This window comes from Mizuhopecten yessoensis, unplaced genomic scaffold, assembly GCF_002113885.1.
Source record: "Mizuhopecten yessoensis strain PY_sf001 unplaced genomic scaffold, ASM211388v2 scaffold9651, whole genome shotgun sequence".
In the NCBI taxonomy this organism is placed as follows: domain Eukaryota; kingdom Metazoa; phylum Mollusca; class Bivalvia; order Pectinida; family Pectinidae; genus Mizuhopecten; species Mizuhopecten yessoensis.
The window spans coordinates 1,449,996-1,473,292 of NW_018408154.1; the positions used below are offsets into that span (position 1 = coordinate 1,449,996).

The window sequence follows — 23,297 nt, forward strand, 5'->3', positions numbered from 1 at the left end:
GAAAACCTGCAGAAAATCCACCTTGCAAAGACATTTCAAACAACAATTTCACACCATTTACTTTGCGAAATGCAAGTGCGCTATATCCACTGCACCATTCTACCATCAAATCTAATAATATGATATAACTTGGTAGCCGTCCCTCCCCAGTAGGGCCCTGAACACACATACTAATCAGATGTATGTCTGGTTTGTGTGAGAATTTCCATTAACAATAGCACACCAGAGATCCTGTTACTGGGCTGCACTTGTAAACAAATTTTGTCAATAAAAACCAAGAACGCCTTAAGCATTAGAGATAACGACATCTTGCCGGGAAGTATGACTGATCTGCTATAGATTTCCTTGTTTGACTTTGAGTTATAAAATACAATGTACAGTATATATAAAATGATTTGAGGTTCCTTATGTATTACAGCACTGTCGTAAATTAAACCATATACATACAAAAATATAGTGAACTTTAATGAAGTTTCTTGAAAGTAAATTTTTAATAAGAAGAAAATTAGAAGGCCATGCTTTAGTAACAATAAACTTGTCATCAAAAATAGATGTTTTTCCTACGACCAAAAAAATATAGTAATTATATAATACACTAGCTTCAATTTTTCATGCATGCTAAATATTTTCTTCACCTGTTTACAAATTATAAACATGAGATGCAAACAACCCTCAATAGAAAAGATCTGCATCTTATAAACAATGTTAACTCTAGCAGATGATATCTCCCAACTAGACTCTTTATAAATAATGTTAACTCTAGCAGATGTTATCTCCCAACTAGACTCTTTATAAACAATGTTAACTCTAGCAGGTGATATCTACCAACTAGACTCTTTATAAACAATTGTTAACTCTAGCAGGTGAGATCTCCCAACTGGACTCTTTATAACCAATGTTAACTCTAGCAGGTGATATCCCCCAACTAGACTCTTTATATACAATGTTAACTCTAGCAGATGCTATCTCCCAACTAGACTCTTTACCATTCCTCCACATTCTGTCTTTAAAACAGACAGAAAGTAACACTCAATCAGATTTTGTCTCAAAAAAGATATCACCCATTTTTTTTTTACAGCTTGGCAGTGTATGTACAAGTTTTATTATCAGAATTATACAAGGTCATATGCACTCTAATAAGCATTACATTTATACCACAAAATAATACAGAACATGTTTTTCATTTGAAAGTAGAATACCCCCCCCCCCCCCGAAAACCCCCCCAGACAAAACAAAATTTGCCTTTTCACAGTTAATATGAGCTGTGATTTTTTTCTTGTCCTGGGCATACCTACAATTAATATCAGTAGATTAGAAGGCGGGTTATCGAGGCGAGTACCTTGTACTTAAGTTGTAGAAATATGTCATATATTATTTGTATCTTAGGAAGGCAGGACTTTCCTGGCATTTCACTACACTTTTCTTTTAAACTATACAGTTACTAAGCAGATGTTCTTGAATAGTTTATAAAAATGACTGAATTATGCATATCTGTTGATCTATTCAGTAGAGTCTACTGTCATGTACATAAATGTACACATCAAAACACTGTAACAAGCTAATTTCAACATTTTTTTTACCATAACTAAACTACTAAGGTAAACAGGATTTCTAAAATACCATCACTTTCAGCTTTCCTTATACTACTTCATTTACTAGAACATTTCTTAAAAGGTTAGAATGAGGCTTACTTGCCATATTTTGAAGAAATCTGAAATTTATGATCTTATCATAGTTGTGGTCATAGCCAAATACAGTAGAGCCTTTCTATTCAGGTTAATGGTGGCCGGATTAACGAGGCTAAACAGTGGGACAACCAGACTAATGGTGGCCGGATTAACGAGGCTAAACAGTGGCACAACCAGACTAATGGTGGCCGGATTAACGAGGCTAAACAGTGGCACAACCAGACTAATGGTGGCCGGATTAACGTGGATAAACAGTGGGACAACCAGACTAATGGCGGCCGGATTAACGAGGCTAAACATGTACAGTTGCACAACCAGATAAGTGTTGGCTGGAATAACAAGTCTGGATAGACGGACAACCAGATTAATGGTGGCTGGATTAACGAGGCTAAACAGTAGGACAACCAGAGAAGTGTTGGCTGGAATAACAAGTCCGGTTAGACAGACAACCAGACTAATGGTGGCTGGATTAACGAGGCTAAACATGTACAGTGGGACAACCAGAGAAGTGTTGGCTGGAATAACAAGTCTGGATAGACGGACAACCAGACTAATGGTAACTGGATTAAGGAGGCTAAACATGTACAGTTGGACAACCAGAGAAGTGTTGGCTGGAATAACAAGTCTGGATAGACAGACAACCAGACTAATGGTGGCTGGATTAACAAGGCTAAACAGTGGGACAACCAGAAAAGTGTTGGCTGGAATAACAAGTCTGGATAGAGGGACAACCAGACTAATGGTGGCTGGATTAACGAGGCTAAACAGTAGGACAACCAGATAAGTGTTGGCTGGAATAAAAAGGCTGGATAGACAGACAACCAGACTAATGGTGGCTGGATTAACGAGGCTAAACAGTAGGACAACCAGATAAGTGTTGGCTGGAATAACAAGTCTGGATAGACGGACAACCAGACTAATGGTGGCTGGATTAACGAGGCTAAACATGTACAGTTGGACAACCAGATAAGTGTTGGCTGGAATAACAAGTCTGGATAGACAGACAACCAGACTAATGGTGGCTGGATTAACGAGGCTAAACAGTGGGACAACCAAATAAGTGTTGGCTGGAATAACAAGTCTGGATAGACGGACAACCAGAATAATGGTGGCTGGATTAACGAGGCTAAACAGTGGGACAACCAGATAAGTGTTGGCTTGAATAACAAGTCTGGGTAGACGGACAACCAGATTAATGCAGGGAGTATTACTGAGGCTAGACAGTGGGACATCAGATTAATGACTGCTGGATTATCAAAGTTTGACTGTAAAAGCATTACAATTTTTTCATACCGTTTTAATAAATTAACACATGTAAACCTCAATTAGAACTGTAAAAGTAATCAGTGTTATTTCAAATAACATAAAAATTACTGGATTTAGGCGGTGAATTTAGGCCGAGAAGTAAAATATCACAAAGGCTGTGCCTCAAAACATAAATAAAGGCATAGCACTACTTTAACTCCTATTTGCCAGGATATCCTGGTATTTTGTGACCTTTGGAATCTGCCCATGATTTCAATAGTTCATCCTGCTGCGTCAGTTGTTTTTCAGATTTTGTCACTAAAGCTTTGAGATCTTTGATAGTTGCGTCACGTTCCTTCACTGCCAGCTGAAACTTTTCGACCTTGCCGAGCGATTCCTGACAATTTCCACACCCGCCAGCCGTGTTATTCTAAAGGAAACAATTATGAACCATTATATATAATTAGCCATTCAATGATTGTATATACATGTATACTGAACAAAAAAAGAAAATCACAATTAAATTATGCAATCATAGCCTATGATATTTTGGGAATTTTGTACAAAAGTTTATATCAATATGAAGGGACAAGTCTACTCTTTACAATACTGTAGAAGAAAAGTCTGTGTGACGTCACTCGTGTCTTCAGTAGTTACTCAAAGTGGGATACCCGCGAAAAACAAAATGACACTTCAGTACCTGGTGTGGGGCACCTTTTGCACAAATCCCTGCACGGATTCTCCTATGCATTGAATTCATGAGAACATTTATTCGCCTTAAGGTAATGTTGTTCCATTCTTGTGTTAATGCTGTGATCAACTGGGCGCGGTTAGTTGGGGGGTTTTGACGTTTCCTAATACGCCTGTCCAGATCATCCCACAGATGCTCAATGGGAGACATGTCAAGGCTATATGGGGGCTATTCCAGAGGCTGAACGTTGTTTGCCTTGAGAAAAACATGACAGACTCTGGCAACATGCGGTCGAGCATTGTCTTGCTGGAAAATTAGGTTATGATGTCCGAGAAGTGGAAGGACATGTGGTTGGAGGATCTGGTCTCTGTATCGAACGGCATTGAGGTTTTGATCCAGGACCACTAAGGGGGATTTTACTCCATGGGAGATGCCTCACCAAACCAATACAGAAGCCCCACCGAATCTATCGCGTTCAACCATGCATGCGTTGGCGAAATGCTCACCGCGTCTGCGATATACCCTTTTTCTTCCGTCCGAGCGATAAAGATAGAATCTAGACTCGTCGGTGAACATCACACGCCTCCATCGATGCATCCCAAACCTATTCGGGCCATGTCTGCGCATCCAGTCAAGACGCACTTGCTGCCTCCGTGGTGTCAGAGGTGGCCCGACATAAGGTCGCACGCAATGATTCTCTCGGCACGCAAGCGGTTCCTGGCAGTTTGAGGACTAATTGGTCTGCCGTGAGTACCTAAGGTATGCGACGCAGTCTCTACAGCAGTCTTCTGTTGCGCAAGTGCGACAATCGAATCGCCCTGTCTTGTCGTGTGGTTGTTACACGCGGACGACCGCGGGGCATCTCAGTCAATGGGGAAATCAAAATGCCAACGTGGAAAATTAATGTGGCTGAACTTAGAGTATCCGTTGAGATTATTTGTTTGAAAAACTCCGGCTTGGCTTGATCACGCCAGGTGATTTGGACGAAAGAAGCTCACAAAGTCACACAATGACATTGTCACGCTTGGCTGATTTTAGGGTAGATTGTTGAGAAGGGAGATTGTTCTTGATGTAATACCTGACCAAATATTCCATTATTTCCTTACAGCTAAGGTGTACTGCAGGGGGGAAACTTTGTGCATTTCTTTTTTTGTTCAGTATACATGCAATAATAAACATACAAATGCATTATGTTTGCAAAAAACTCTTCAGTTATTATAAAAAGAAACTATTGACTTCGCTTAATAATAACAAGAGGCCTTAACGGTCACCTGATATATTTATACAGATAGTTCTTTTTGTTTTTAACACAAACAGAAATATTATTCAAAGTGACAAAAAACAATAAAACCACCTTATTCAATATCTAGCATACAGATTTAAGACTAAAAAGTATTTGAAACTAGCACCTCCGATTCTAAACAAGGAAAATGAAGAAATTTTAGCACACTGACTCCTTTGGGCCCCACCCTACAGCTCTTGGGGGTAGGCCTAGCTGGCTCAAAATTTTCAAAGTATCAAACTGTCAACTCAGGGTTATAATTCCAATCAAGTTATTAACATGTAATATTCAAAGTATCATTTGCCATTATAAACCATAATAAATTTCAGTAAATTCAACCCTTTTTGGCCCCACTCATCAGCCCCGGGGGTCAGTCAGGGCTCATATGAGCATACCATCAACCTGCTACCCAATACTGATAATGCTAACCTAAATTGAATTACTTCCAATGGAAATTAAACAAATGTTGGTCCCAAAATGCGATTTCCCTATATAAACTATAGTAAAGTTTACCCCCTCCAAAGGGGTAAACATGAGACCCCAGGGTCAAGAAATTCACAATTTTGGGAAAGCATCGTAAGACCCTTCCATCTATGAAGAGTATTTGATTCTTACATATCTGGGTCTTGAGAAGAAGATTTTTGAAATTTCAGTCAATTTGACCCTTTTTGGCCCCGCCCCTCAGGCCCCTGGGGGCCGGGGCCCAAACCGGCCATCATTTTTTTTTGACCTTTGGCTATCGAAGGTATCTGCAAAATTTCATTGAAATTGGTTCAGGGGTTTTGAATAAGAAGTCGAAAATGTAAATTGTTTAAGAACGCACGACGGACGCACCACAACGCCGGACAAAAGGCGATCGCAATAGGTCACTTGAGACTTTGTCTCAGGTGACCTAAAAAAATTCAAGGGGTAAAAGTTAAGAAATCCTACTCAAAGGGTTAAAAAATGTAGAAGTCCCATCCCAGGTGTTGTGAGTTTGAAAATCCCTCCTCAGGGAGAAACAATAGTAAATATCTCATCCCAGGGGTTATAAGTGTGGATAAACATGTGTAACGGGAGGGGTGTACTTGTGTGCATGCACCCGCTCCACATCGCATAAAAATAAATACTAAATACCACGAGACTATTGTTCAATGACGAGAAGTTAACAAATTTGGAATGATTTGACAGATGTAAAAACCAACCCCGTTACACATGAATACCTGGAAATCCTAACAAAAGCTTGCTATATTGGAAAACCCACCCCAGGAGTAGCTAGTTTGTAAAGCCCATCTCCTGCTGAAAGTGGGGATCCCATCCCTGAGATTACAATTGTGGAAAATCCCACCCCAGGGTTACAAGTGTGGAAATCCCACCCCAGGGTTTCAAGTGTGGAAATCCCACCCCAGGGTTACGAGTGTGGAAATCCCACCCCAGGGTTACAAGTGTGGAAATCCCACCCCAGGGGCTACAAGTGTGTAAATCTCACCCCCAGAGGTAACGAGTATAGAAATCCTAACCAAGGGGCTACAAGTGTGTAAATCTCACCCCCAGGGGTAACAAGTGTAGAAATCCTAAGCAAGGGGCTACAAGTGTGTAAATCTCACCCCCAGTGGTAACAAGTGTAGAAATCCTAACCAAGGGGTTACAAATGTGAAGTAATGGTTGCCATTTAGAAGACTGTCAAGCTATTTGCTGTAAGCATGAAAATTAACCTGCATTGGGTATTTTAGGCTCAATACACAATGCTTGTATTTCTGTATAAAATTACCCCGACTTGTAGTTATAAAGTTTACACATTATCAGACTACCTTCAAAGTTTTGAATGACTTGAGTTTCATCCTCAGGCCATCAGCTTCCTCCTGAAGACGACCAAGCTCTTTCGTCAGCTCCTCCAACTGTTGTTGCCGTTCCCTGCAGGATGGATGAGAAGTGAATTACAGAAGAATGAAATTAAAGAGTTAAGAAACAACCAAAATCAAAATAATGATTTATTTCTTACAAATACTTTTATTTATATCCAATTCAAAAAAGCATGCAAAGACTATTGGGAATTAATGTTGGTTTTTTATTATTCTTTTTTTATTGTTTACATACAATACTCACCATGAGTTGCCTTTTAATGCATCTGCCATTTGCATTTTTAACCGATTTAGCTTTTCATCTCGTATTTTTATTTCTTTATCTTTCTCAGCAATTTCTAATGAGTGTTTTTCTTCCAACTGTTCAAAACAAAAAAAGAAAAAGTTTTAAGTGAAAAGAAGATCCCCTTGAACGGTGCAGAATGAAATAAAAAAGAAAAGGAATTAATGTTTCGAGGGGCCTGTGTTTTAACAAAAATTGAAGTATTGAAATGTGATCTAATTATATATAATGAGGAAGCATAACTATTTTTGCTCTTGTTTAGTAATTTATGATAGAGAAAAACTGCAAAATTAGGAAATAGCAACAATCCTGTCTCAAAATTACGGGAGAGGAGCTAACACCTTGTTTCTAATGACTGACTGTTCCTTGTTGTGTCACCTATAGGCCTGGATACTATAGGGTATGCAGGGTGAACGCATGACACAGATCTAGGAACATGGAGGTCACTCACAACACCACCTGACAAATATATGTTCACAGGACTTTGAGTTAAGCCTATTATAAATGCCAAAACACCATATAGCACCATTAAAGAATATAAAGAACTTGGATGCATGTCCACAAGTAGTACTGTATGCCTAAAAGACTTGAGTAATTCTTAATTCATAAACTTCGATTTTAACAATGTAGGGGTTATCCCCCTTCTTTCCTAGAACTTTAATTAACAACTTAGGGAAAGTACTTCAGTTGTAAATTATGTTGTGTGAATTGCCAAGATGAATCCCTCCCCTTGGGGAAACCGGTTGGCATTGATAATATGTAAAATAAAGCACCACAGAATGTCAGGTTGTGTTGTGATCGCACCTCCATCATCATAAATCCTGTCTCAACTTTCTTGTTTGACCGTCACCAAAAATGTACTTTTCAAACTTTATCTTTTAAATGTCAATGAATATCTAATCATTATTTAATTTGAAAATATTTGTTAAAAAGGGTGACAGGTCAGAATTGTTTTTCCAAATTTATAACATATTTCTCCCATATTTACCAAATATATTAATTGTGTAAAATATTGCTGTATGTATGTATTTATTAACATTCCTTATCTTTATACCATAAAAAATGAATTATCAACATCTTTATTTTCAAGTATATCCTTACAAAAAATGTGACAACAATTTCTGATATTGACACAGAGCCAGAAGGAGCTTTGTGAACAATGCCGAGGATTAAAGGTATTACATCATAGTCTTTCAGCATCATCTTATCAGTTTTCATACATGTAGCTACCCAAAATGTTTTTCTGTGCTTTACATTTTTACATGTTTGTATTGATGTTACAATAACTTTAAACAATCAAACCTCTTTCTTCAATTCCTCCATCTTTTTTACATTTTCCTCACGGATGGCCTTGACCTCTGCTTTGAGTTTTTCGAGTTCCTTCAGTAGGTGATCTCTCTCTGAGCGTGTGGCATCATGTGACGTCCTCTCCTCCAATAGTGCTGCTTTGTGGGACTCCTCCTTAAGAAACAAGGCATGAAGTTGTTATATCATTATCATTACACAACACATGTATTGCATGAATTACAACATTATTTATGTTCAAGGCAACATATAATACAAAGTTTATATTTTTTTCAAACTGACTTTATGCACCTGTCTTACCCCTTTCTCCTGTCTCAGGATCTTGTCCTAAAGACGGACTCTTCTCACATGTCTCAGGATTCTGTCCTAAAGACTGACCCCTCTCACATGTCTCATGATCTTGTCCTAAAGACTGATCCCACTCACATGTCTCATGATCTTGTCCTAAAGACTGATCCCACTCACATGTCTCATGATCTGGTCCTACAGACTGACACTTCTTACACGTCTTGTGATCTTAACCTTAAGACAGACCCCTCTCACATGTCTCAGGATCATATCCTTAAGACTGATCCCTCTCACCTGTCTCAGGATCTTGTCCTAAAGACTGACCCCTCTCCCTTGTCTCAGGATCTGATCCTAAAGATTGACCCCACTCACCTGTCTGAGGATCTGGTCCTTAAGTATGACCCATCTCCCCTGTCTCAAGATCTTGTCCTAAAGTCTGACCCCTGTCCCCTGTCTCAGGATCTTGTCAAAAAGACTTACCCCTTTCCCCTCTCTCATGATCTGATCCTAAAGACTAATCCTTTTCCCCTGTCTCAGGATCTGATTCTAAAGACTGACCCCTCTCCCTTTTCTCTGGATCCTGTCCTTAACACTGACCCCTCTCACATGTCTCAAGATCTTGTCCTAAAGACTGACCCCTCTCACATGTCTCAGGATCTTGTCCTAAAGACTGAGCCTTATCACATGATCTGGTCCAAAAAACTGACCCCTCGCACTTGTCTCAGGATCTTGTCCTAAAATCTGACCATTCTCCCATGTCTCCGGATCCTGTCCTAAAGACTGACCCCTCTCACATCTCTCATGATCTGGTTCTAAAGACTGACCGCCACCCACCTGTCTCAGGATCTTGTCCTAAAGTCTGACCCTTCTCCCCTTTCTCAGGATCCTATCCTAAAGACTGACCCCTCTCACATGTCTCAGGATCCTGTCCTAAAGACTGACCCCTCTCACTTCTCTCATGATCTGGTTCTAAACACTGACCCAACTCATGATCTCACTCACCTTTCTCAGAATCTTGTCCTAAAACTGACCCCTCTCTCTTGTCTCATGATCTTATCCTAAAGACTGACCCCTCTCCCCTGTCTCATGATCTGATCCTAAAGACTGACCCTTCTCCACTGTCTCAGAATCTGATCCTGAAGACTGACCCCACTCACCTGTCTCAGGATCTGATCCTGTAAACTGACCACCTCCACTTCTTTGTTGCGTATTTGTTCCTGTAAGTCGTCCACTAGTTTCTGTAGAGAGCTGATTTGCTTCAGAAGGTCCCGCTCTCTTGCCTGTCAAACAACAAATGTTTTAAGCTGTATATGTTTAACAAATACTTTACAAATTACAGCAGAATGGCTTTCCCCTTTCTCCACCTCTATGTTAGAAGACAAGGAAAACTCAAATGGCTAGATTTGGGTTGGAATGTGAGACATTCAAATTTTTATTAACTAAAAGGCTTCCTGAACTAGGGGTGTGGATTTGATCTGTGTGATTCTTTAGTCTCTATTTGTCACTGTTGTGATTGTTCTGTAAATGACAATGTGTAACAATAGAATAAAGTAAATGCAGATAGAACAAGTAATATATTGGACAGACAGAACTCAGGATTGACAAACATTTAAAGAGTGGCTGAGGGAAAGAAGTTGTTTAAGAAGTGTACACAGCTACCAGATATTGATATTTGCCTAGAGATTTCACCAACTTCATGAAATCTGTGACTTAAGAATCTGCACATAGAATATATATATATTTGAAAAATCAAAGTGTTTATAATACACTTCCACACAGGTGGGTTAAGGCTGTCCCTTCATACATGCTAGATCCTTACAAAGGTGGGTTAAGGCTGTCCCTTCATACATGCTAGATCCTTACAAAGGTGTGTTTCATAATGAGAATTTTAGTAATTTTTACCTTATCTCTCAATCCAACCCTTCGGCGTGCCTTCGGCATGTTTTCCTAGTAGATATGTCTTTTAGAAGTCCTTAAAAGTTAATGTTTAAAGTGTCCTTACAACACCAAACAAGCCCAGAACTGTCCGAACTACAAACTAATATCACACATACTTTTGGCATGGAATTAATTTCAGTTAATTTGTTGGGTATGTGTATTGTTATAATTCTATAGGTAGATTCGTTATTAGTCTCTGAGCTAGTCGTTTGGAGATTAATGTATACATATGGAAGGTAGAACACACTTACACAAGATTTAAATCAAGATAATCTGCTGACTGAAGGTCACTGCCATGAATGTCTGTTACAGCTAAACATTGGCCACACACTTGACACAGTGCGTTTACTGTAAACTCATTACCAACTATAACTTAGTGTCAATTTACGATGTTCATGTTCTGCAATAAATACACACGAGCACTTACACATGACTAAAATCAGGAAAACATCCAGTGCTATGAAAAGGTCAATCAAGGTATTACAATTAATTGCTGTCTCAGACAACTATGTAAATGTACCACAGTGTGTATCCAATAGAGCAATATTGTATGATAAATTTTAAGTGTGCCTTCTCTCTTGCTGTTAATTATAACCATTTGCTCACTAGCTACTCAACTTTAAAAGTCTATATTATACTCTTACTGATGATGTTTTTTTTTACAGAGGATGTATATCTGGTAACAATATCTTGCAAAAAAGGAGGGATGCACATGCCCACTTTAACTCTTTTAACATCGTAGACCATAATGGACTCATCCCCATAAATGCATGGTAGAGTCTACTAAAGTTACCTAGGGGTGAAAGGGTTAATGATCCAGTGGGTTGTAATTATAATGGATAAGCGTTATTTCTTGCAGAAATGAAGTTTTTGGGTAGGTCATAAAAAATGAGGATTCCTTTTCGAATTAATTAGTCCTCTTGAATAGAAAAAAAGGAAAAGTGAAACTAAAGAAAATGTGGTATTTTGTCTGAGGATAAAAAAAACCATGTATTATCTCTGATTAGACCTCTGATTATCAATACATGACATTGTATACTATGTATGCTATGAATATATCCGATTGCTGTATTTTCTACCTAATAATAAGCTGCATGTAACTCGCATTGTAAAAGGTTACTACTGTGGTACAACCTAAAATGACCAAAACTTTATTTTATTTACTTTATTTGATACAATTAAAACCCATGAATATATCGTTTATGTCTACCAGTTATGTTCCCAACTAGTATATTACATTGATGTAAGGCATGCATCTTTATATATATATATGTATGCAGTGTTTCTCCAGAGCAAAAGATCATACATAAATATATTGATCTATTTGAAATTCTAGATACAGAACACTGCTAATACCCCCTCCCCCCTCCCACATGTCAATTTAAAGTTATAATTGTTATTTTTACAGGTAAACATGTCATAATTTTATCAGTCTTATATGTATCCATTTTACCAGTTCTAACAGGTATTTTACAGGTAAATGTGTCATCATTTTATTAACCTTATCTAATCACTTATAGCAGGTATTTTACAGGTATTAAACTGTGTCATCATTTTATTAACCTTATCTAATCACTTAAAACAGGTATTTTACAGGTAAATGTGTCATCATTTTATTAACCTTATCTAATCACTTATAGCAGGTATTTTACAGGTAAATGTGTCATCATTTCATTAACCATACCTAATCACTTAAAACAGGTATTTAACAGGTAAATGTGTCATTATTTTATTAACCTTATCTTACCAGTTAAAACTGGTATTTTACAGTAAATGTGTCATTCTTAACAGGTATTTTACAGACAAGAGGCCCAGAGGGCCTGTATAGCTCACCTGGATATCTGTATTAGATTTTTCATGCCAAGCAATTTTATGTATGGTTATGGGGTGGGGATCTCAACTGTTTCCAAGCTGTGACTTAGAAGCTAGGTCCGTAGGGTTGTGGCCAGACCCCAGGATCAATTCTAATATCATGACTGCATTTGTCTCTTTTTGCCCAGCATTTGTATATATAGTTTTGGGGTGGGGATCTCAACCGTTTCAAAGATATGATCCAGGGGTTAAGTCTCCAAGGGTGGGGCATATCCCAAGGCCATCCTGGAAGCATATGTGCATTCATCTCTTTATAATCAGCAATTGTATATATGGTTATAGGGTGGGGATCTGAACTGTTTCCAAGCTGTGACTAAGAAACTAGGTCCCAAGGGGTTTGGCCAGACCCCAGGGTCTATTCTAATATCATGACTGCATTTGTCTCTTTTTGCCCAGCATTTGTATATATAGTTTTGGGGTTGGGATCTCAACCGTTTCAAAGATATGATCCAGGGGTTAAGTCTCCAAGGGTGGGGCAGATCCCAAGGCCATCCTGGAAGCATATGTGCATTCATCTCTTTATACTCAGCAATTGTATATATGGTTATAGGGTGGGGATCTGAACTGTTTCCAAGCTGTGACTAAGAAACTAGGTCCCAAGGGGTTTGGCCAGACCCCAGGGTCTATTCTAATATCATGACTGCATTCGTTTCTTTATGCCCAGCATTTGTATAGATAGTTTTGGGGTAGGGATCTCAACCATTTTGAAGTTATGGCCCAGGGACTATGTCTCCAAGGGTGGGGCCAGACCCTAGAGCCATCCTGGAAGCAAATGTGCATTCTTCTCTTTATACTCAGCAATTGTATATATGAATATATGGTGGGGATTTCAACCATTTCCAAGTAATAAAACTTTTTTTTTGCCCCACCCCTTAGCCCGGGGGGTCAGCCCCACCATTGGTACAATTTTGAATCCCTGCATCCCATGGATGCTTCCGACCAAATATGATCGATATCCATGGCACAGTTCTACAGAAGAAGTCGTTTATAGCAAAATACCCAAATTGCCCCATTTTGGCCCCCCCCCCCCTTAGCCCCCTGGGGTGTCAGCCCCACCATTTGTACAATTTTGAATCCCTGCCTCCCATGAATGCTTTTTATCAAATATGATTGATATCCAAAGAATAGTTCTACAGAAGAAGTCGTTTATAGCAATATAGCCAAATTGCCCCCTTTTAGCCCCGCCCCTCAGCCCCCTGGGGTGTCAGCCCCACCATTTGTACAATTTTGAATCCCTGCCTCCCATGAATGCTTTTTATCAAATATGATTGAAATCCAAAGAATAGTTCTACAGAAGAAGTCGTTTATAGCAATATAGCCAAATTGCCCCCTTTTAGCCCCGCCCCTCAGCCCCCTGGTGGGTCAGCCCAAACATTTGTACAATTTTGAATCCCCACCACCTAGGGATGCTTCCAGTCAAATATGATTGATATCCAGTGCATAGTTCTACAGAAGAAGTCGTTTGTAGCAATATAGCCAAATTGCCTCTATTTGGCCCCGCCCCTCAGCCCCCTGTGGCCAACCATTTGTACAATTTTTAATTCCCCACCACCTAGGGATGCTTCCAGTCAAATATGATTGATATCCATCACTTGGTTCATGAGAAGAAGTCAATTAAAGCAATATAGCCAAATTGCCCCCTTTTCCCACGACCTAGGGATGCTTCCAGTCAAATTTAGTTTAATTTCAATCAGTGGTTAGGAAGAAGAAGTCATTTAAAGGAATTGTTGACGTACGGACGTACGACGGATGCCACGGTATGGCATAAGCTCATAATCGGTCATCATTTTATTAACCTTATCTAAACCAGTTTAAACAGGTATTTTACAGGTATTGGACTTCAGCGTCATCACTTTATATTAAATGCTTTATCATTTTTATAAGCTGTAATTTTATTTAGTACTATATTTTCTAATTTCAAGCATCTAAATCTGTATATGTTTCTGGGATTTGTGTAGTGCTGGACTATTTTACAAAAACTTTGTACAAACAAGTGCTTTAAACAGTTTCCCCCCCGCCGCCCATTGAAGTTCAACACTGAGTACATTTTGAACCAATTATGGTAGCGTATCAAGATTTAATATATGTAGGTGTGTAATCTAGCTGTCCTGAATAGTGAATTATCATCTTAAAGGCTCAACTTCAAATTCCATTAAATTATTCAAATGAAAGCAATGTTTATGTTTGTTCTTTAAGGCACTCCGAATAAAAGGATCACAACTTAACGGTGAAGTTATAAAGGCTATTAACATATACAGTAAATGACAAATTATTTTCATACAGAGCTGAGGCAGTGGATCTCTACACTAGGGTATCATACTGGTACTGTAATACACCATTCCCTGTTACCTATTAGTAGTATACCGGTACTGTGATACACCACTCCCTGTTACCTATTAATATTATACTGGTACTGTAATACACCACTCCCTGTTACCTATTAGTATTACACCGGTACTGTGATACACCACTCCCTGTTACCTATTAGTATTACACCGGTACTGTGATACACCACTCCCTGTTACCTATTAATATTATGCTGGTACTATAATTCACCTCTCCCTGTTACCTATTAGAATTATACTGGTACTGTAATACACCACTCCCTGGCACCTATTAGTATTATACTGGTACGATAATACACCACTCCCTGTTACCTATTAGTATTATACTGGTACTATAATACACCACTCTCTGTTACCTATTAGAATTATACTGGTACTGTAATACACCACTCGCTGTTACCTATTAGTATTATACCGTACTGTAATATACCACTCCCTGTTACCTATTAGTATTATACTGGTAATGTAATACACCACTCCCTGTTACCTATTAGAATAATACTGGTACTATAATACACCCCTCCCTGTTACCTATTAGTATTATACTGGTAATGTAATACACCACTCCCTGTTACCTATTAGAATAATACTGGTACTATAATACACCCCTCCCTGTTACCTATTAGTATTATACTGGTACTGTAATACACAACTCCCTGTTACCTATTAGAATTATACTGGTACTGTAATACACCACTCGCTGTTACCTATTAGTATTATACCGTACTGTAATACACCACTCCCTGTTACCTATTAGTATTATACTGGCCTCTACATATATACTGATCTCTACATACATACTGGCCTCTACATATATATACATACTGGCCTCTACATATATACTGGCCTCTACATATATATACACACTGGTCTCTACATATATATACATACTGGCCTCTACATATATAAATATACTGGCCTCTACATATATATATACATACTGGCCTCTACATATATATACATATTGGCCTCTACATATATATACATAGTGGCCTCTACATATATACTGGCCTCTACATATATATACACACTGGTCTCTACATATATATACATACTGGCCTCTACATATATATACATACTGGCCTCTACATAGGTACATACTGGCCTCTACATATATATACACACTGGCCTCTACATAGGTACATACTGGCCTCTACATATATATACACACTGGCCTCTACATACGTACTGGCCTCTACATATATATACATACTGGCCTCTACATATATATAGATATTGGAAATAAATATATCATCCTCAAACTATTACAATAGCAATGGTAGACCAGACAGGTCTGTGACCTCTTGAGTTTTTCATTTCAAAGTTAGTACTTGTTACATCTACGGAACAACATGAATATACGTGTATGATGTTCCAACTACCTAGATATGTTATGCAGTGTAGCCACTGATAATTTGTCAATCATTTAGATTTTTTCATTTTAACAAAATTAAGGAATTTCATATCCAGATAAAAAACAAAGGAACAAAAAATGACCAATTAATTGCTGTCTTCTTATTTCTGTATCTTACCTATTTAGTTCTTATTAGTTCTTTTTAGTAAGGCCATTTTTTTTGTTAATTAAAGGGTTTAGGGTTACAAGTTAAAAAGTGACTAGGGTCATAATTTGGGATTATTTTGGTCTTAAATTTTTTGTGAACTCTTTATATCATAGAATACATGTAGGGACCCAAAACACACTTACTTCATAGTAATATATTTTTATCCTAAGCTTGCAGTGCTATCAAACATTTGCCTGATATTTCATTATTTTCAGCACTAAGTACTATAAAACAAATTAATATGCTGGAATTGGATGTTTGAAATATTCAGAAAGATTAAAGTCTTATCTAGCCACTAAAAAAAGTCAGACTATAGATGACATGTATGTGTTACCAACGGTATAATAATATCACCGACATACTACAATATATAAACAAACATAACTGTCTCAAATTAGACCAGGACTGTGTTATTTCAATCTGGAGTTTATAAATTGTTCAACAACTTGACAAACATCCATTAAATGACTCTGCCATACATATATATAAACCCGGTACATAGTTTGTCACCGATGTGGTACCTATATATATATATATACACGACATGGGGGATTTCTCACTGTTGACATTACTGTTGTTTAAACCCACTGCTCAAAGCATTCTAGTCTTGTTAGTTACTTTAATATTGATAAAAATAATTTATGTCAGTTTTATTATGGAAATATTTATTTCATTTAAACAAATTATAAAGAAAAAAACTATCTATGCTTTGTCCTTAAGCTTGTCTCATATAAGTGTTAAGAAGCTATTGATTATGATTATTACTTTAATTTCTACACACTACAATAGTATGGTAATTTTCTTTTAGTTAGCGTGTTAAATGGCAATCACCAGAACAAATTAAAATATCAAGCTGGAAATTGATATTTTCTTTTTCAAATTATTCCATGGACATTTAGGCAGTATGAAGGGATACCTGCATGCCAAAGTATGTATAGATATTGAATGTGAATAAAATATTGATCACGCCATTATTTCCCACTCCGATTGTTAAATCAATCCATTACAGCAATGGACGACCTCGAACATTCAATTATACTGCTGGAGATCAATGAAAAGCAAACCTGACGTCATTAACACATTAATAAATATCTACAAATTCTTGAAATAATTGATTCTACCATTTTGTCAGGAACTACGAGAACAATGATCCATTATTTCACTCTAAGCAGAGGATATTTTTATTAATGACTTGTTAATAATACTGTAAACATATAATATCCTCACAATTTTTAATATTAAATTGATTCTGACAACTATTATGATGTATATATAACATGGGCTAATTGGCCTTCAATCTCGAATCTCGAACAAACGGAACCTCACAGCAATAATATCTGACGGACATACTGGTATAAAATACCTTAATGTACATCGTAAAACTTACATACATTGCACTACAGAAATATCATCTTCTGGTTAGCAGTCTCAATGGATCATATATTTTGAGAAAATTTGTTAATTTGGAAACTTGTTTAATTAATAATGTCCCTGAATAGTAATGCCACATCATACCCTTCAGTATTATATTGTGGAATTAATCTAGCATTGATAAATCTTCTTACTGCTATCAACCAATACAATGGATTAAATACTCTGGCTCTGGTAACCAAACAAATATAATACTGGAGATTAGAATTGTCAAGATCAATAACTTTCTCAAATAATATCATCATTCAAACTATCCGATTTTCTATTCAGATCTATTTTACCAATATAAAGTATTATAAACCAGCTGAGGGTTTATAGTTTGGCATTAATATTCCATTACTTTGTATAATACAGGATAAATGTGGTGCCAGACCTACCCTAACATGATATGTAACAATATTTCAGTGAAACTCATTTGTAACCAAAATCTTATTATGTAATGTGGTGGTAATCGCTCAAGTGGCTTGTATATATATATATATATATATATACAGTGTACCAGTTTACACTGATCCTTTGAATACCATGATGATTAATCATTATATTTTCATCTTGCACAGGCAGAAATGTAAGAGGGCCACTTCGAACTATATTTTCAGTCATCCTCCATATTTTGATAAGGAATTTATATAGCTGTATATATATAAAATAAGTGTTCTATAACAATTATGGTGTATTCACATCCTTATGTGAGGTTAAAAATTGTATGCTGGTGATTTGTAAGTCATTTCATAGGATGTTTGTAAAAAAAAAAGAAAAAAAAATGTCATTGGAGGAGATGTATCATTGAACAGTACATCACTATAACTACAAGATTCAATTTCCTAAAGTCCTTTATGATTTAGTAAATCTTACTTTCTGTTTAAAAATCACAGAGGATAAAAAGCAAACGTGTTAATTTTCCCCAATATACAGGGAGGAGGATCGATACATTATTGGCCTGTGATTCTGTAAATGGGTCATTTTAATTTGGGCAAAATGTGTATTATTTGTTAAACTGATAGTTATATTTGATATTCATACAATATGTAATGTGTATGATTGTAATATTCGTAATATTGTTTGTATGATTATATGATAAATGTAATTGTCTGTGGGGTGTATTTCCACCCGCAACAGCCTGATTCTTGAAGCCAGAAATACATAAAACTTTCTCAATATTAGTCAAATAAAATAAAATAAAATTACCATACCTTTAAATCTTGAATTTCCTTTTTATCCGAGAGCTCCTGTGATTTGGTACTTGAAGCTGAATCAGATTTTCCAGAATCAGATTTGATACTGACACTTGAAGGTTTTGTTTCTTTCTCCCTTGCTGCATTTTTCTCCTTCTGTGGTGGCACAGCCAAGGCACTTCCTGTAATCCCCACCATACCACCCTTTCCATCCCCTGATGAGGATGCGGCATGGAATGAGGATAATTTGGGGATCTCATCCTTTACTGGAGTCTTTAGCAACTGTCTGATAGCACCTAGTTTTCTCACTTTGGTGTTGGACTTTGACATGTTTGGTAATCTAGACAATCTTTCAACCAATCCTTTTATTGAAAGCACTAGTTGTGTTTCTTCTAATCTTTTACATATTCCTTCATATTTGAATGTTCAGTGCTAACCTGAATTTATCCATAACATTTAAGAACAATTGAAGCATTTACAGATGTTTCCTTGAATAAGTATTACATTGTTCCCTCTGTAATATTTGTCTGTTAATCCAAGGCAGATGCACCATCTGTAAAATAAACATGTTCTATTTTAACATATAAATAAATGACACAGTATGTGTGCCCGACATCACAGAAAACTGGATTGTTTACAATGAGTTTCCCAAGTGTCAGTCTTCAGAAGTCCATACCTATTATAAATCATGCCATGATCATGGCCAGTACATATCACTAATTAATAGTAGGTCATACACTGCTTTACACAAAAGGCCTGTGTTTATATTAGCTGCTGTATATGGTGTGGTCAGAACTCATTGAACTCCGCATTAAAGCCATTTTGGTCTCTGTGGAGTATAACATATAGATAGATAGATAGATAGATTTGGTCGGATATGAGTCCGGTCCTGTACATTTAATATTATTCTAGGACTGGTCTAACCGCTTTCTTTACAATGACTAGTGTATTGTGCGTTACGTACATATTACACTATCGGTGATTGAACCGTACCTGAAAATTTCTCCATCGGTACTTCCACGTAATATAAGTCTAAATAACACAAGGATTATCCAATTCGCTACGGGGGTTTGAAAACAAGAGCAGTAGCGGGCTTTCTGACAATGGCCAGATGACAACATGTGTGAAAGGTGACATGTGGTTTCGGCGGCAAATTACAGCACGACAGTCTACACGATCGCTTTCAATAGACATTTTAAGATTTGACAACGTCGAACCACCGGGTCAGTCAATCCTCTCTTCTTTAAACGTATCGGATTTCAAAGTAAATCACATAATTATACTCACGTGCTCTGTTAATTCCCATTTCCCCCAGTAGGAAGGCACTCGAGAATGTGACAGAAGCGTCCTTGTCGACAAGTTTAAGCCGAACACTGTTTTGACACGAGCCAATCGATTGGTTATGCAGACACAACGGGCGACAACTCTCACGATTAGCAGTTGGTTGTCTGCTAGACTTACGCCCGTCCCCTTGACACCTATTCTCAATAAAACTTTTACGTTATGTACAATTTAGACCTAGGCCTTCACTTATTTAAGATGTGTACTATTTAAATATTTAAGAACGCTTAAACCTAATATGAAATACTGGGGCGTGACTCAATCAGCGGGCAATCAACCTATCACGTAAAGTGAGATAGGCGGAGACAGGGCAAGTTTGGCCCCGGGGTAAGTCCGACCACCGCAAATATTTACAACTTTGAGGATCTTACCATTTTAGTTGACTGGGCGGGACTTTCACATGGAAATATGTTGCGAAGAAACCTATTAATTAAATTACTAAGAGGTAAAAAAACCCACCATTAATGCGGATTACCTCACTTCTTTATCGAACGCCAAATAGTTGAAGATAGGTATAACTAATTGAAGATAGATTCAATTCAGTTGAAGATAATTACAATTTATTGAAGATATATTCAATTCAGTTGTACCCATCTTCAATTGAGTTGGACCTAGCTAGGTACAAATACAACATATCCTGAATTGAATTGAATCTATCTTAAATTAGTTATACCTATCTTCAATTCAATTAAATTGAGTATAGGTACAATTAATTGAACATATGTTAATCTATGTATAAAGATATGTTTTATTCGTCATATTTAAACCTCTCTTTAATTGAATTGAACCTATCTTCAATCGAATTGTACCTATCGTCATGAACCTATCTTCAATCGAATTGTACCTATCTTCAATATATGAAAATAGGTGCAACTTTTAGAATACGTTAATTTGGTGTTCCATACTTCTTTCTAGATTTGGGTGGACTTTTTGTAAACTGAATAACTGCTTGTATATCAACGTGTAACACACGAAAAGCTTCGAATGACAGTAGCCTATACATATAAGCCTAGCATTGACTTTCGTATTGATCATAATATACGAATTTATCAAAATATCGATTTGGGACAGGTTCGGCCCATGGTGACCGGGGCAGGTATATTCGCCCCATGCAACACATGGACAGTCATGAAATGTCGGGGAAATATGACATCGCATGCCGTATGCTGATTCCAATGCCGAACTTACCCCAGACAGCATGTCCGAACTTACCCCAGACAGTATGTCCGAACTTACCCCAGACAGCATGTCCGAACTTACCCCAGACAGCATGTCCGAACTTGCCTCAAGGCAGAACACGTTCGCACATCCATTCTTCCGTAGAGAATTGTATGTTATGATTAATTTCTATACGTAATTCATGCTAATTATCATTGTGCAATTTACCACTACTTTGTGTGTCTTTTCAGACCGTGTTCATTGCTGAATAAACATATTTAAAGTAAACGGAACAGAGTCCCATTGATGAACACGGTCGGAATACTGAACTCCGTCATTGCCACATCACCACAATGCCAGCTGTAGCCTGCCCTATCACAGACTGCGACTATGTCACGGATGACCTGGGTGCCACTATCGTCGCGGCACTCATCACGGCTCACTCCGCTGTACACATACCCAAACGAGAACACGCTGCTAAAGTTGAGAAAGTTAAGCGCCCCACGCTCAGTGCCGCAGGATCTAGCGAGGAGTGGGCATATTTCCAGTCTCGGTGGTCGGACTATGTCAGTGCCACGAAAATCACTGGACGCGATAAAGTAATCCAGCTACTAGAATGCTGTGACGAGCCATTACGGAAAGACTTGACACGATCAGCCGGTGGTAGCCTCGCTGACAAAACCATGGATGAGGTGTTAGCTGCAATTAAAAAGCTCGCAGTACGTGAGGAAAACACTATGGTTGCAAGAGTGATGCTACACAATATGCGACAGGATCGTGATGAAACAGTCCGTAGTTACGGTGCTAGACTTAAAGGACAGGCCGGTATATGCAAGTTTGTGATTAAGTGCCCCGGATGTACAGCCGACGTCAATTACACTGATGCTATCATGCGTGACGTACTCACCCGGGGAATTGCCGATCCGGAAATACAACTTGATCTGCTAGGACACAAAAATCAGGACATGAATCTTGAGGACGTATGGCAATTTGTCGAATCAAAGGAAGCCGGTAAACGTTCAGCTTCTAGACTTTCAGATTCTCATCCAGTTGAGGCTGCCAGCAGCTCATACCGGAAAAGCAAGGCTGACAGACCGTCGTCCAAAGACACCTCCAACAAAGCAGAGCAATGTGCATATTGCGGAAAAAAGGACACGGCAAATCTGCCCTTGCTCGCATACGTAAAACAGAGTGTACAGCATATGAACACATATTTGGGCATTGCCATCGCGAACTTCATTTTGAAATTGTATGTAGAAGCAAGGACAAACCCAAAGTGACAGACCGTGATACACTTTCCGGAAGTGCTTTGTTCGACGCATTGTGCTCTGTTCATGATTCTCTACAACATCACCACTGTACAGTTAGTGATTCTGGCATCGAACGCTCAATCTGCATCGACCACCATGTCTATGACGAACTGACGAATTCCTGGGTGAAACAACGCTCCAAGCCTCAACCTTTCGTGAACGTGACGGCTAAAGTCACTGCTGAGGACTACGCCGCCCTAGGCTTCAGACTAACACGAGACACCAGCAACGTCTCAATACAGGCTATGGCTGACACGGGATGTCAGAGTTGCCTCGCTGGCTTGAAAGTAATCCGCCGCCTTGGTCTACGAGAATCAGAACTCATACCTGTAACGATGCAGATGAACACGGCTACATACGGTGGGATCAAAATTCTTGGGACGACCATCCTTCGCTTGATTGGGAAAGACAAGGCAGGAAACACCAAGGAGACCAGACAGATGACATATGTCACAAGCTCAACAAACAAGCTCTTCATGAGTCGTGAAGCCTGCGCTGCATTAGGTATTATCCACGATTCATTTCCAACCGTCGGAGCTCAA

At 38.2% G+C, this 23,297-nt stretch overlaps 1 protein-coding gene across 1 annotated transcript; it reads right to left on the minus strand.

Moving 5' to 3' along the window:
• Positions 1-2,000: 2,000 nt before the first annotated feature.
• LOC110458583 (kinectin-like) lies at positions 2,001-20,312 on the minus strand. The gene is made up of 7 exons (XM_021510351.1): positions 20,234-20,312; positions 18,965-19,499; positions 9,781-9,903; positions 8,333-8,491; positions 6,992-7,107; positions 6,697-6,799; positions 2,001-3,363 (listed from the first exon to the last, which is right to left on the minus strand). The coding sequence occupies exons 2-7, from the start codon at positions 19,274-19,276 to the stop codon at positions 3,154-3,156; spliced, it is 1,023 nt and encodes a 340-aa protein (XP_021366026.1). The 5' UTR covers positions 19,277-19,499; positions 20,234-20,312; the 3' UTR covers positions 2,001-3,153.
• Positions 20,313-23,297: the final 2,985 nt, after the last annotated feature.

What these genes read in the sequence shown, in the direction of transcription:
- LOC110458583 (XM_021510351.1), bottom strand. Translation starts at nt 19,276, where the DNA reads ATGTCAAAGTCCAACACCAAAGTGAGAAAACTAGGTGCTATCAGACAG. An exon ending in AGGATCAGATCCTGAGACAG is followed by an intron (nt 8,492 to 9,780) that starts GTGAGTGGGGTC and finishes TTGTTTCTTAAG; the next exon opens with GAGGAGTCCCACAAAGCAGC. An exon ending in GCATTAAAAGGCAACTCATG is followed by an intron (nt 6,800 to 6,991) that starts GTGAGTATTGTA and finishes TCCATCCTGCAG; the next exon opens with GGAACGGCAACAACAGTTGG.